The 12500-nt window shown below is 48.9% G+C and overlaps 1 protein-coding gene across 1 annotated transcript in view; it reads left to right on the plus strand.

The window, feature by feature from the left end:
- Positions 1 to 12500, plus strand: part of LOC116352905 (neurobeachin) — a gene marked incomplete in the record, with an annotated part of 40425 nt that overhangs the window by 5672 nt on the left and 22253 nt on the right. The window contains 5 exon segments of the mRNA XM_031808718.1: positions 4401 to 4528; positions 5646 to 5707; positions 10994 to 11058; positions 11472 to 11580; positions 11719 to 11885. Coding sequence (XP_031664578.1) covers positions 4401 to 4528; positions 5646 to 5707; positions 10994 to 11058; positions 11472 to 11580; positions 11719 to 11885 — 531 coding nt within the window.

A 12500-nucleotide genomic window follows, 5' to 3' on the forward strand; every position in this document is an offset into this window, starting at 1 on the left:
TACCTACCTACCTACCTACCCACCGACCTACCGATCTACCAACCTACTGGCCTACCTACCTACCTACCCACCGACCTACCTACCGACCTACCTACTGATCTACCTGCCTACCGACCTACCTACCGACCTACCTACCTCCCGATCTACCTATCGGCCTACCTACCGACCTACCTACCGATCTACCTACCCACCGACCTACCGATCTACCAACCTACTGGCCTACCTACCTACCTACCCACCGACCTACCTACCGACCTACCTACTGATCTACCTGCCTACCGACCTACCTACCGACCTACCTACCGATCTACCTACCTACCGATCTACCTACCTACCGACCTACCTACCTACCTACCCACCTACCTACCGACCCACCTACCTACCTACCGATCTACCTACCTACCGACCTACCGATCTACCTACCGACCTACCTACCGATCTACCTATCGACCCAGCTACCGACCGACCTACCGATCTATCTACCGACCTACCCACCGACCTACCTACCGACCTACCAACCGACCTACCGACCCACCTACCTACCTACCGATCTACCTACCTACCGACCTACCAATCTACCTACCGACCTACCTACCTACTGACCTACCTACCGATCTACCTATCGACCCAGCTACCAACCTACCTACCGATCTACCTACCACCGACCTACCAATCTACCTACCGACCTACCTACCTACCTACCTACCTACCCACCGACCTACCTACCGACCTACCTACTGACCTACCTACCGATCTACCTACCGACCTACCTACCGATCTACCTACCGATCTACCTACCGACCTACCTACCTACCTACCTACCTACCGATCTACCTACCTACTGACTTACCTACCTACCTACCGACCTACCTACCTACCTAGTACCTACCAACCTACCTAGTACCTACCTACCTACCTAGTACCTACCTACCGACCGACCAACCTACCTACCTACCTACCTACCTACCTACCTAGTACCTACCTACCGACCTACCTAGTACCTACCTACCGACCTACCTACCGACCTACCTAGTACCTACCGACCTACCTAGTACCTACCTACCTACCTAGTACCTACCTACCGACCCTACCTAGTACCTACCGACCTACCTAGTACCTACCTACCTACCTAGTACCTAACCTACCAACCTACCTACCGACCAACCAACCTACCTATCTACCTACCGACCGACCTATCTACCTACCTACCTACCTACCGACCGATCTACCTACCGACCGACCTACCTACCGACCTACCTACCTACCGATCTACCTACCTACCGACCTACCAATCTACCTACCGACCTACCTACCTACCTACCTACCAATCTACCTACCTACCGACCTACCGATCTACCGACCCTACCTACCGACCTACCTACCGACCTACCTCCCGATCCACCTATCGGTCCTACCTACCGACCTACCTACCGATCTACTTACCCACCGACCTACCGATCTACCTACCGGCCTACCTACCTACCCACCGACCTACCTACCTACCTACCGACCTACCTACTGATCTACCTACCCACCGACCTACCGACCTACCTACCGACCGACCTACCGACCCACCTACCTACCTACCGATCTACCTACCTACCGACCTACCGATCTACCTACCTACCGACCTACCTACCAATCTACCTACCCACCGACCTACCGATCTACCTACCTACCGACCTACCGACCTACCTACCGCTCTACCTACCTACCGATCAACCTACCGATCTACCTACCTACCTACCGACCTACCAACCTACCGACCTACCGATCTACCTACCTACTGACCTACCTACCGACCTACCTACCTACCTACCGACCTACCTACCGATCTACCTACCGATCTACCTACCTACCGACCCACCTACCAACCTACCCACCGACCGACCGACCTACCTACCGATCTACCTACCAACCGACCTACCTACCGATCTACCGACCTACCTACCTACCTACCTACTGACCTACTGATCTACCTAGTACCTACCTATCTACCTACCTAGTACCTACCGACCTACCTAGTACCTACCTATCTACCTACCTAGTACCTACCTACCTACCTAGTACCTACCAACCTACCTAGTACCTACCTACCTACCTAGTACCTACCTACCGACCAACCTACCTACCTACCGACCGACCTACCTACCTAGTACCTACCTACCTACCTACCTAGTACCTACCTACCGACCTACCTACCGACCTACCTAGTACCTACCTACCTACCTAGTACCTACCGACCTACCTAGTACCTACCTACCGACCTACCTAGTACCTACCGACCTACCTAGTACCTACCTACCTACCCACCGACCGACCGACCTACCAACCTACCTACCGATCTACCTACCAACCGACCTACCTACCGATCTACCGACCTACCTACCTACCTACCTACTGACCTACCTAGTACCTACCTATCTACCTACCTAGTACCTACCGACCTACCTAGTACCTACCTATCTACCTACCTAGTACCTACCTACCTACCTAGTACCTACCTACCTACCTAGTACCTACCTACCGACCAACCTACCTACCGACCTACCTACCTACCTACCTAGTACCTACCTACCTACCTACCTACCTAGTACCTACCTACCGACCTACCTACTGACCTACCTAGTACCTACCTACCTACCTAGTACCTACCGACCTACCTAGTACCTACCTACCTACCTAGTACCTACCTACCGACCTACCTAGTACCTACCGACCTACCTAGTACCTACCTAGTACCTACCTACCTAGTACCTACCTACCAACCTACCAACCGACCTACCTACCGACCGACCGACCTACCTACCTACCTACCTACCTACCTACCTACCTACCTACCTACCTACCAACCTAGTACCTACCTAGTATCTACCTACCGACCTACCTGCCTACCTAGTACCTACCTACCGACCTACCTACCGACCTACCTAGTACCTATCTAGTACCTACCTACCTACCTACCAACATACCTACCGACCTACCTACCTACCTACCTACCTACCTACCTACCTACCTAGTACCTACCTAGTACCTACCTACCAACCAACCTACCTACCTACCTACTGACCTACCTATCTCCCTTCCTACTGATCTACCTAGTACCTACCTACCGACCTACCTAGTACCTACCAACCTACCTACCGACCTACCTACCTACCTACCCACCTACCTACCTACCTATCTACCTACCTAGTACCCACCTACCTACCTACTGACCGACCTACCTACCTTCCTACCGACCTACCTACCTACCTAGTACCCACCAACCTACCTACCTACCCACCTACCTACCTACCTAGTACCCACCTACCTACCTCCCTACCTACCTACCTACCTGCCATGCTGCTATCATAGGTTGCACTAGCCATGTCATAATGCCACTATAACACCTTCATAGTACTGTCATAATGCTGCTATAACACCTTCATAGTACTGTCATAATGCCACTATAACACCTTCATAGTACTGTCATAATGCTGCTATAATACTTTCATAGTAATGTCATAATGCTGCTATAACGCCTTCATAGTACTGTCATAATGCTGCTATAACGCCTTCATAGTACTGTCATAATGCTGCTATAACGCCTTCATAGTACTGTCATAATGCTGCTATAACACCTTCATAATACTGTCATAATGTCCATGTTGTCAGTGGGTATGTTGGAAGCTGTCTCTTCTATCTGCTCAACTGACTGTGTATCTCTTCTTCTGTCCTTCTTCCTCTTCTATTCTTCTTCTTCTATTCTTCTTCTTCTATCCTTCTTCTTCTATCCTTCTTTTTCTATTCTTCTTCTTCTATCTTTCTTCTATCCTTCTTCTTCTTCTTCTTCTTCTTCTTCTTCTATCCTTCTGCTTCTTCTTCTTCTTCTATCCTTCTTCTTCTATCCTTCTGCTTCTTCTTCTTCTTCTATCCTTCTTCTCTTCTTCTTCTTCTTCTTCTTCTTCTTCTTCTTCTTCTATCCTTCTGCTTCTTCTTCTTCTTCTTCTATCCTTCTGCTTCTTCTTCTTCTTCTATCCTTCTTCTCTTCTTCTTCTTCTATCCTTCTGCTTCTTCTTCTATCCTTCTTCTCTTCTTCTTCTATCCTTCTGCTTCTTCTTCTTCTTCTATCCTTCTGCTTCTTCTTCTTCTTCTTCTTCTTCTTCTTCTTCTTCTTCTTCTTCTTCTTCTATCCTTCTCCTCTCACTCTCATCCCCTCCCTCAACCCCTCTCTGTCTCTCCCCTTCCTCCTCTCCCCACCCCTCCCTCCCTCTCCCCTTCCCTCTATCTCTCTCTGTCCCCTTCACTGATCCTTTCTCTCTCTCCTTCCCTGACCCTTTCTCTCGCTCCCCTCTGTCCCTCGCCCCCTCTTCCTCCCTCCCCTTCCCCTGCTCCCCCCTCTCTCTCCCCCTCTACAGTATCACCACTAAGTTGGAGCGTGCCCTGGAGAAGGTGGCCCCCCTCCTGAGGGAGATCTTTGTGGACTTTGCTCCGTTCCTCTCTAGGACCCTGTTGGGTAGCCACGGCCAGGAGCTGCTCATTGAAGGTACAGGTGCTGTACACGCCTTTATCTTCTATCTGGCGTCTCTGTGTGGAGTGAGTCCCCCCATCCACTGTCCAGTCCTCACCGTGCTGCTGTCACCGCTCACACTGGATGGCTGTGTGTGTGTGTGTGTGTGTGTGTGTGTGTGTGTGTGTGTGTGTGTGTGTGTGTGTGTGTTGTGTGTGTGTGTGTGTGTGCGCGCGCGCGTGTGCGTGCGTGTGTGTGTGTGAGAGAGAGAGAAAGAGTGTGTGCAAATGTGTGTGTGTGTGTGTGTGTGCACGGTCGTGTGTGTGTGCACGGTCGCGTGTGTGTCTGTATCTGTCGACTGGCTACCTCACCCATCCATGGATCAGATATGAGGAGGTTTGAGGAGGTATGAGGAGGTTTTAGAAGGTATGAGGAGGTTTGAGGAGGTATGAGGATGTATGAGGAGGTTTGAGGAGGTTTGAGGAGGTATGAGGAGGTTTGAGGAGGTATGAGGAGGTTTTAGAAGGTATGAGGAGGTTTGAGGAGGTATGGGGAGGTTTGAGGAGGTATGAGGAGGTTTGAGGAGGTATGAGGAGGTTTGAGGAGGTTTGAGGAGGTATAAGGAGAATTGAGGAGGTTTTAGGAGGTATGAGGAGGTTTTAGAAGGTATGAGGAGGTTTGAGGAGGTTTGAGGAGGTATGAGGAGGTTTAAGGAGGTATGAGGAGGTTTGAGGAAGTTTGAGGAGGTTTGAGGAGGTATGAGGAGGTTTGAGGAGGTATGAGGAGGTTTGAGGAGGTTTGAGGTTGTATGATGAGGTATGAGGAGATATGAGGAGGTATGAGGAGGTTTGAGGATAGTGCTGAACAAACAGGACTTTCAGTAGGAAGTAGTAGGTCTGTTTCCCTGCCGTTCTGTCCGTTCCCTTGTTCCACTTGTCCTTTCTGTGTTATACTGTAAGATCTAATGCTGTTAGCTGGGTGGGTAACCTGTTAAGACAACTGTGTGTGTGTGTGTGTGTGTGTGTGTGTGTGTGTGTGTGTGTGTGTGTGTGTGTGTGTGTGTGTGTGTGTGTGTGTGTGCGTGTGTGTACCGTTCGAGCGTGTGTGTGTGTGTGTTCTGGGTCCTGACGGTCCTGTCTCTCTCTCTCTGCAGGTCTGGTCTGTATGAAGTCCAGTACTTCAGTAGTAGAGCTGGTCATGCTGCTCTGTTCTCAGGTACGTACCCCTTTCTCTCTCTCTCTCTCTCTCTCTCTCTCTCTCTCTCTCTCTCTCTCTCTCACTCTCTCTCTCTCTCTCTCTCTCTCTCTCTCTCTCGCTGCCTCTCTCTCTCTCTGCCTCTCACTCTCTCTCTCTCTCTTTCTCTCTGCCTCCCCCTCCCTCTCTCTCTCTCTATTTATTTATCTCCTCTCTCTCTCTCTTTCTCTTTCTTTCGTTCCCTCTCCTCTCTCTCTCACTCTCTTTCTCTCTGCCCCCCCCCCCCTCCCTCCCTCTCTCTATTATTATTTCTCTCCTTCTCTCTCTCTCTTGCTCTCTCTCTCTCTCTCTCTCTCTCTCTCTCTCTCTCTCTCTCTCTCTCTCTCTCTCTCTCTCTCTCTCTCTCTCTCTCTGTATATATGTTTTCTGTATAGTTCCCAATATATGCAGTAGATTGTCTCACTATACTTAGTGTTATGAAACCAACTAGCCTGCTTTGGATTTATCTGGGGGTTTCTAAGCCCTTCAAGTTTACCTTCAGTATCAGCCGGCCCCATCGATGCAGCACTAAGCAGCCAATGATGAGCGCTGTGGTTTGATTGACAGGTCTAAAGTGCTATCAGACAGGTGTCTGGTTACAGACCCGCCCTTTATGACAGCATTAACGGTTGCGTCTGCTGCAGTCTCGATGTGGATGAAACTCCATATTTCCACATTTGATTCTCATCAGTTTCCTCAACTTCTATCTCTTCCCGAAAACAAGAAGAATATTCATACAGATGTTTTGACTATACTTTATTACAATCATCCGTCTCCACTGTCTTGATCTCTGAGAACAAAGCACCATTTGATATCACTGACAAGGTGTGGCTTGAGTAGCTAGACTCAGCAGGCAGAAGGAGAAACAGAATGATACTCACCTCTCAGCTTCATTCCTCCTTTTATCTCTCTCTGTCCATCCTCTCTGTTCTAGGGGTATGTGTGTGTTCCTGGTCAGTATTTCTCTCTGTCCATCCTCTCCGTTCTAGGGGTATGTGTGTGTTCCTGGTCAGTATCTCTCTCTGTCCATCCTCTCCGTTCTAGGGGTATGTGTGTGTTCCTGGTTCCTGGAGATGTTCTTGTCCTTTGAGTGTGCCATTGCTCTCCTCTTATCTCAACTCAACTTCCATGTTGTTTGTCCCACCTTTCCTATTGTCCTCTCCCATCCTCCTCTTCTCTCCTCTCCCATCCTCCTCTTCTCTCCTCTCTCGTCCTCCTCTTCTCTCCTTTCTCATCCTCCTCTTCTCTCCTCTCTCATCTTCTTCTCCTGTCTTCTTTTTATCCATTCGCTCCATTTAACTTCTGTCCCCTTCCTCTCATCCTCTTCTCCTTATTTTGTTCTCCTCGTCCAGCCCTGTTCTCCTCTCCTGCTCTCCTCTTCCTCTCGTCTCCCTCTCCCTCTTCTCTCCTCTCATCTCTTCTACCACTTTCCCTTCTCATTCATCCTCTTCTCCACCTTCTGTCTCTACTCCTCACCGTCCTCTCTCTCTGTCAATCCCCTCCCCTCTCCTCTCTTTCCCTCCTCTTCCTGTCAGTGTGTCTAGTATTACACAGGGCTCCAGCCTTGTCTTCCATTAGGGGCCCAGGGGACAGAACCCCAGCCCAGATATTGATCCCTGGGATGAGGAAGGGAACCTGAGACGCCTCCCTGTGTCCTTCAGATCCATCCATGGAGATAATGGAGCTATCGCTCTCTCTGTTGTTGTTTTTTACATAAGAAAGAATAGAAAATACGCTCTTTTCACTTTTCATATAACAGATGCTCTTTTCCAGAGCGACTTACAGTGAGTGCATGAGTTTAATTATTTTTCATACCCTCCCTTTAAATCTTACCCTAGGAGGTAACATGTTTCACCCCTTCTACTACACCGGGGGTATTTAAACCCTAGGAGGTAACATGTTTCACACCTTCTACTACACCGGGGGTATTTAAACCCTAGGAGGTAACATGTTTCACACCTTCTACTACACCGGGGGTATTTAAACCCTAGGAGGTAACATGTTTCACCCCTTCTACTACACCGGGGGTATTTAAACCCTAGGAGGTAACATGTTTCACCCCTTCTACTACACCGGGGGTATTTAAACCCTAGGAGGTAACATGTTTCACCCCTTCCACTACACCGGGGGTATTTAAACCCTAGGAGGTAACGTGTTTCACCCCTTCCACTACACCGGGGGTATTTAAACCCTAGGAGGTAACATGTTTCACCCCTTCTACTACACCGGGGGTATTTAAACCCTAGGAGGTAACATGTTTCACCCCTTCCACTACACCGGGGGTATTTAAACCCTAGGAGGTAACATGTTTCACCCCTTCTACTACACCGGTTCTGTTCTGATATTCAACTGCTCCACCTGGTGTCCCTGGTCTAAATCAGTCCCTGATTAGAGGGGAAGAATGAAGAAAACAACAGTGGAACCGGCTTCAAGGTCTATAGACTCCACATGAACCTTACAAACTATGACCCCTCTTGACCTATCCTCTCCATTTACCTCTCCTTTCTCTCCTCTCTCTCTCTCTCTCTCTCTCTCCCTCTCTGTCTCTCTCTCTCTCTCTCTCTCTCTCTCTCTCTCTCTCTCTCTGTGTCTCTGTCTCTCTGTCTCTCTGTCTCTCTCTCTGTCTCTCTCTCTGTCTCTCTCTGTCTCTCTCTGTCTGTCTGTCTCTCTCTCTCTCTCTCTCTGTCTCTGTCTCTCTCTGTCTCTCTGTCTCTCTGTCTCTCTGTCTCTCTCTCTCTCTCTCTGTCTCTCTCTCTGTCTCTCTCTGTCTCTCTCTGTCTGTCTGTCTGTCTGTCTGTCTGTCTGTCTGTCTGTCTGTCTGTCTGTCTGTCTGTCTGTCTGTCTCTCTCTCTCTCTCTGTCTCTCTCTCTGTCTCTCTCTCTCTCTGTCTCTCTCTCTCTCTGTCTCTCTCTCTCTCTCTCTGTCTCTCTCTCTGTCTCTCTCTCTCTCTCTCTGTCTCTCTCTGTCTGTCTGTCTGTCTCTCTCTCATTAGCTAGCAAGTACAAGCTAGCTAGCTAAATTGCCATGTATGTTTACTGCTTTTCGACCTGTCCCCAAATTAATGTAATTGGTTGAGAGTTTGTTTTGATATTTTAACCCGCGTTTGGTGGTAAGATGTATGTAAGATCGTTCACAGGGGGACAAAATACATTTATGCACGATGGCGCCGGTTTGTTTTCCATGTAAGATCGTTCACAGCAAACAGTCTCTCTCTCTGTCTAGCGTTGCTGCAGTCTGTATTCTCTGTCCGGGAATCCACTGGTCACACAATAGAGATATTTACGTTGTCAAATTGGACTTATTTTAGTATTTTCCTGAACTTAAACACACACAAAAAATTACTTTCGAATTTGTGTATTTGTATGTTTGTGTTTCAGCCTGATGGCAGCCCCGTCTCTTGGTTTGCTATGAAGCTGAGGGATGGGGCTGGAGAAATGTAACCACAGACAGAGCTGTTGATGCAAGTGGTCCGTAGTGGTCTGTAGTGGTCCGTAGTGGTCAGTAGTGGTCAGTAGTAGTCAGTAGTAGTCAGTAGTAGTCAGTAGTGGTCCGTAGTGGTCCGTAGTAGCCAGTAGTAGTCAGTAGTGGTCTGTAGTAGCCAGTAGTAGTCAGTAGTAGTCAGTAATGGTCTGTAGTGGTCCGTAGTGGTCAGTAGTGATCCGTAGTGGTCAGTAGTAGTCAGTAGTAGTCAGTAGTGGTCCTTAGTAGTCAGTAGTAGTCAGTAGTGGTCCGTAGTAGTCAGTAGTAGTCAGTAGTAGTCTGTAGTTGTCAGTAGTGGTCCGTAGTAGTCAGTAATAGTCAGTAGTGGTCCGTAGTAGTCAGTAGTAGTCAGTAGTGGTCAGTAGTGGTCCGTAGTGGTCAGTAGTAGTCAGTAGTGGTCCGTAGTCGTCAGTAGTGGTCAGTATTGGTCCGTAGTAGTCAGTAGTAGTCAGTAGTGGTCCATAGTGGTCAGTAGTAGTCAGTAGTAGTCCGTAGTGGCCCATAGTGGTCAGTAGTACTCAGTAGTAGTCAGTTGTAGTCAGTAGTGGTCAGTAGTTGTCCGTAGTAGTCAGTAGTGGTCCGTGTGTGGTCCGTAGTGGTCAGTAGTGGTCAGTAGTAGTCAGTAGTGGTCCGTGTGTGGTCCGTAGTGGTCAGTAGTGGTCAGTAGTAGTCAGTAGTGGTCAGTGGTAGTCAGTAGTGGTCAGTGGTAGTCAGTAGTAGTCAGTAGTAGTCCATAGTGGTCAGTAGTAGTCAGTAGTAGTCCGTAGTGCCCCATAGTGGTCAGTAGTACTCAGTAGTAGTCAGTTGTAGTCAGTAGTGGTCAGTAGTTGTCCGTAGTAGTCAGTAGTGGTCCGTGTGTGGTCCGTAGTGGTCAGTAGTGGTCAGTAGTAGTCAGTAGTGGTCCGTGTGTGGTCCGTAGTGGTCAGTAGTGGTCAGTAGTAGTCAGTAGTAGTCAGTAGTGGTCAGTGGTAGTCAGTAGTGGTCAGTGGTAGTCAGTAGTAGTCAGTAGTAGTCCATAGTGGTCAGTAGTAGTCAGTAGTAGTCCGTAGTGCCCCATAGTGGTCAGTAGTACTCAGTAGTAGTCAGTTGTAGTCAGTAGTTGTCCGTAGTAGTCAGTAGTGGTCCGTGTGTGGTCCGTAGTGGTCAGTAGTAGTCAGTAGTGGTCCGTGTGTGGTCCGTAGTGGTCAGTAGTGGTCAGTAGTAGTCAGTAGTAGTCAATAGTGGTCAGTGGTAGTCAGTAGTGGTCAGTGGTAGTCAGTAGTAGTCAGTAGTGGTCCGTAGTAGTCAGTAGTAGTCAGTAGTGGTCAGTAGTGGTCCGTAGTGGTCAGTAGTGGTAAGTGGTAGTCAGTAGTAGTCAGTAGTGGTCCGTGTGTGGTCCGTAGTGGTCAGTAGTGGTCAGTGGTAGTCAGTAGTAGTCAGTAGTGGTCCGTGTGTGGTCCGTAGTGGTCAGTAGTGGTCAGTGGTAGTCAGTAGTCGTCGGTAGTGGTCAGTAGTAGTCAGTAGTAGTCAGTAGTGGTCCGTAGTGGTCAGTAGTGGTCCGTAGTGGTCAGTAGTGGTCAGTAGTGGTCAGTGGTAGTCAGTAGTCGTCAGTAGTGGTCAGTAGTGGTCAGTGGTAGTCAGTAGTGGTCAGTAGTGGTCCGTAGTGGTCAGTAGTGGTCAGTAGTAGTCAATAGTGGTCCGTGTGTGGTCCGTAGTGGTCAGTAGTGGTCAGTGGTAGTCAGTAGTAGTCAGTAGTGGTCCGTGTGTGGCTTTGTGTCTGTTTTGTAATATGACCCCTTGTGTTTCCAGGAGTGGCAGAACTCTATCCAGAAGAACGCTGGGCTGGCCTTCATAGAGCTCATCAATGAGGGAAGGTAATCAATCACCTATCACATTGATCTATCTTTCTATCGGACTGCTTAATCTGTTATCACCATCAGGAATCATCTGCTCAGGGCTAACCGTTTAGAAAGAGGCTCAATTAAACCCCCCTCTCTCTCTCTCTTCTGATATATATATCTTGCTCTCTCTCTCTCTCTCTCTCTTTCTCTCTTCTGATATCCCCCTCTCTCTCGCTCTCTCTCTCTCTTCTGATATCCCCCTCTCTCTCCTCTCTGTCTCTCTCTCTCTCTTCTGATATCCCCCTCTCTCTCTCTGTCTCTCTCTCTCTGTCTCTCTCTCTGTCTCTCTCTCTCTCTCTCTCTCTTTTTCCCCATCCTTTCTAATATCCCTCTCTCACTATCTCCTCCCCCTCCCTCTGGCTCTCTCCCTTTCTCTCTCTTCCCAGATTGCTGTGCCATGCTATGAAGGACCACATTGTGCGTGTGGCCAACGAAGCAGAGTTTATCCTCAACAGACAGAGAGCTGAAGACGTACACAAACACGCTGAGTTTGAGGTCAGAGTTCAGTCTTCCTTCCTCTGAACGACAGTGTCTGTGTCTGACTCTGTGTCCTCCAGTACACTAAACCATGATAGCAGGAATCTCAACGTCTCTCTCTCTCTCCCTCTCTTTCCCTACGCCACTCCCACCCAGTCTAACTGTGCCCAGTACGCTGCTGACAGGAGGGAGGAGGAGAGGATGTGTGATCACCTGATCAGCGCTGCCAAGCACAGGGACCATGTGACCGCCAACCAATTGAAACAGAAGATACTCAACATCCTGACCAATAAGCACGGGGCGTGGGGTACGATGTCACAGAGGTGAGAGGTAGTAGGAAGGACAGGGGAAGACACACAGGGGATGGTCTGAAGGACAGGGAAGAAAGCTGTCACTGTGATGTAGACTTGGGTTCTGTTAGATAAGCTATGAGACAGGAAGACAGAAAGCATCTGTCATCTGTCTCAGACACACACACAAGCACACGCACGCACACACACATTTTGATTGATTGACGCGGGCCTATCATTCCAAGCTCACTCCAGGCTAGTGCCCTTGTCTCTTGAACAACTCTTGATGTGACATCTGCCAATGTTCTCACTAAAAGACTGAGATGCTTTAATATCACAGCACAGCAGCGTTAAGACAGATCACGGCAGTGTTAAGACAGATCACGGCAGTGTTAAGACAGATCACGGCAGTGTTAAGACAGATCACGGCAGTGTTAAGACAGATCACGGCAGTGTTAAGACAGATCACGGCAGTGTTAAGACAGATCACGGCAGTGTTAAGACAGATCACGGCAGTGTTAAGACAGATCACAGCAGTGTTAAGACAGATCACAGCAGTGTTAAGACAGATCACGGCAGTGTTAAGACAGATCACAGCAGTGTTAAGACAGATCACAGCGTTTAGACAGATCACAGCAGCGTTTAGAC

The sequence above is a fragment of the Oncorhynchus kisutch genome, linkage group LG29, assembly GCF_002021735.2.
Source record: "Oncorhynchus kisutch isolate 150728-3 linkage group LG29, Okis_V2, whole genome shotgun sequence".
Lineage (NCBI taxonomy): Eukaryota > Metazoa > Chordata > Actinopteri > Salmoniformes > Salmonidae > Oncorhynchus > Oncorhynchus kisutch.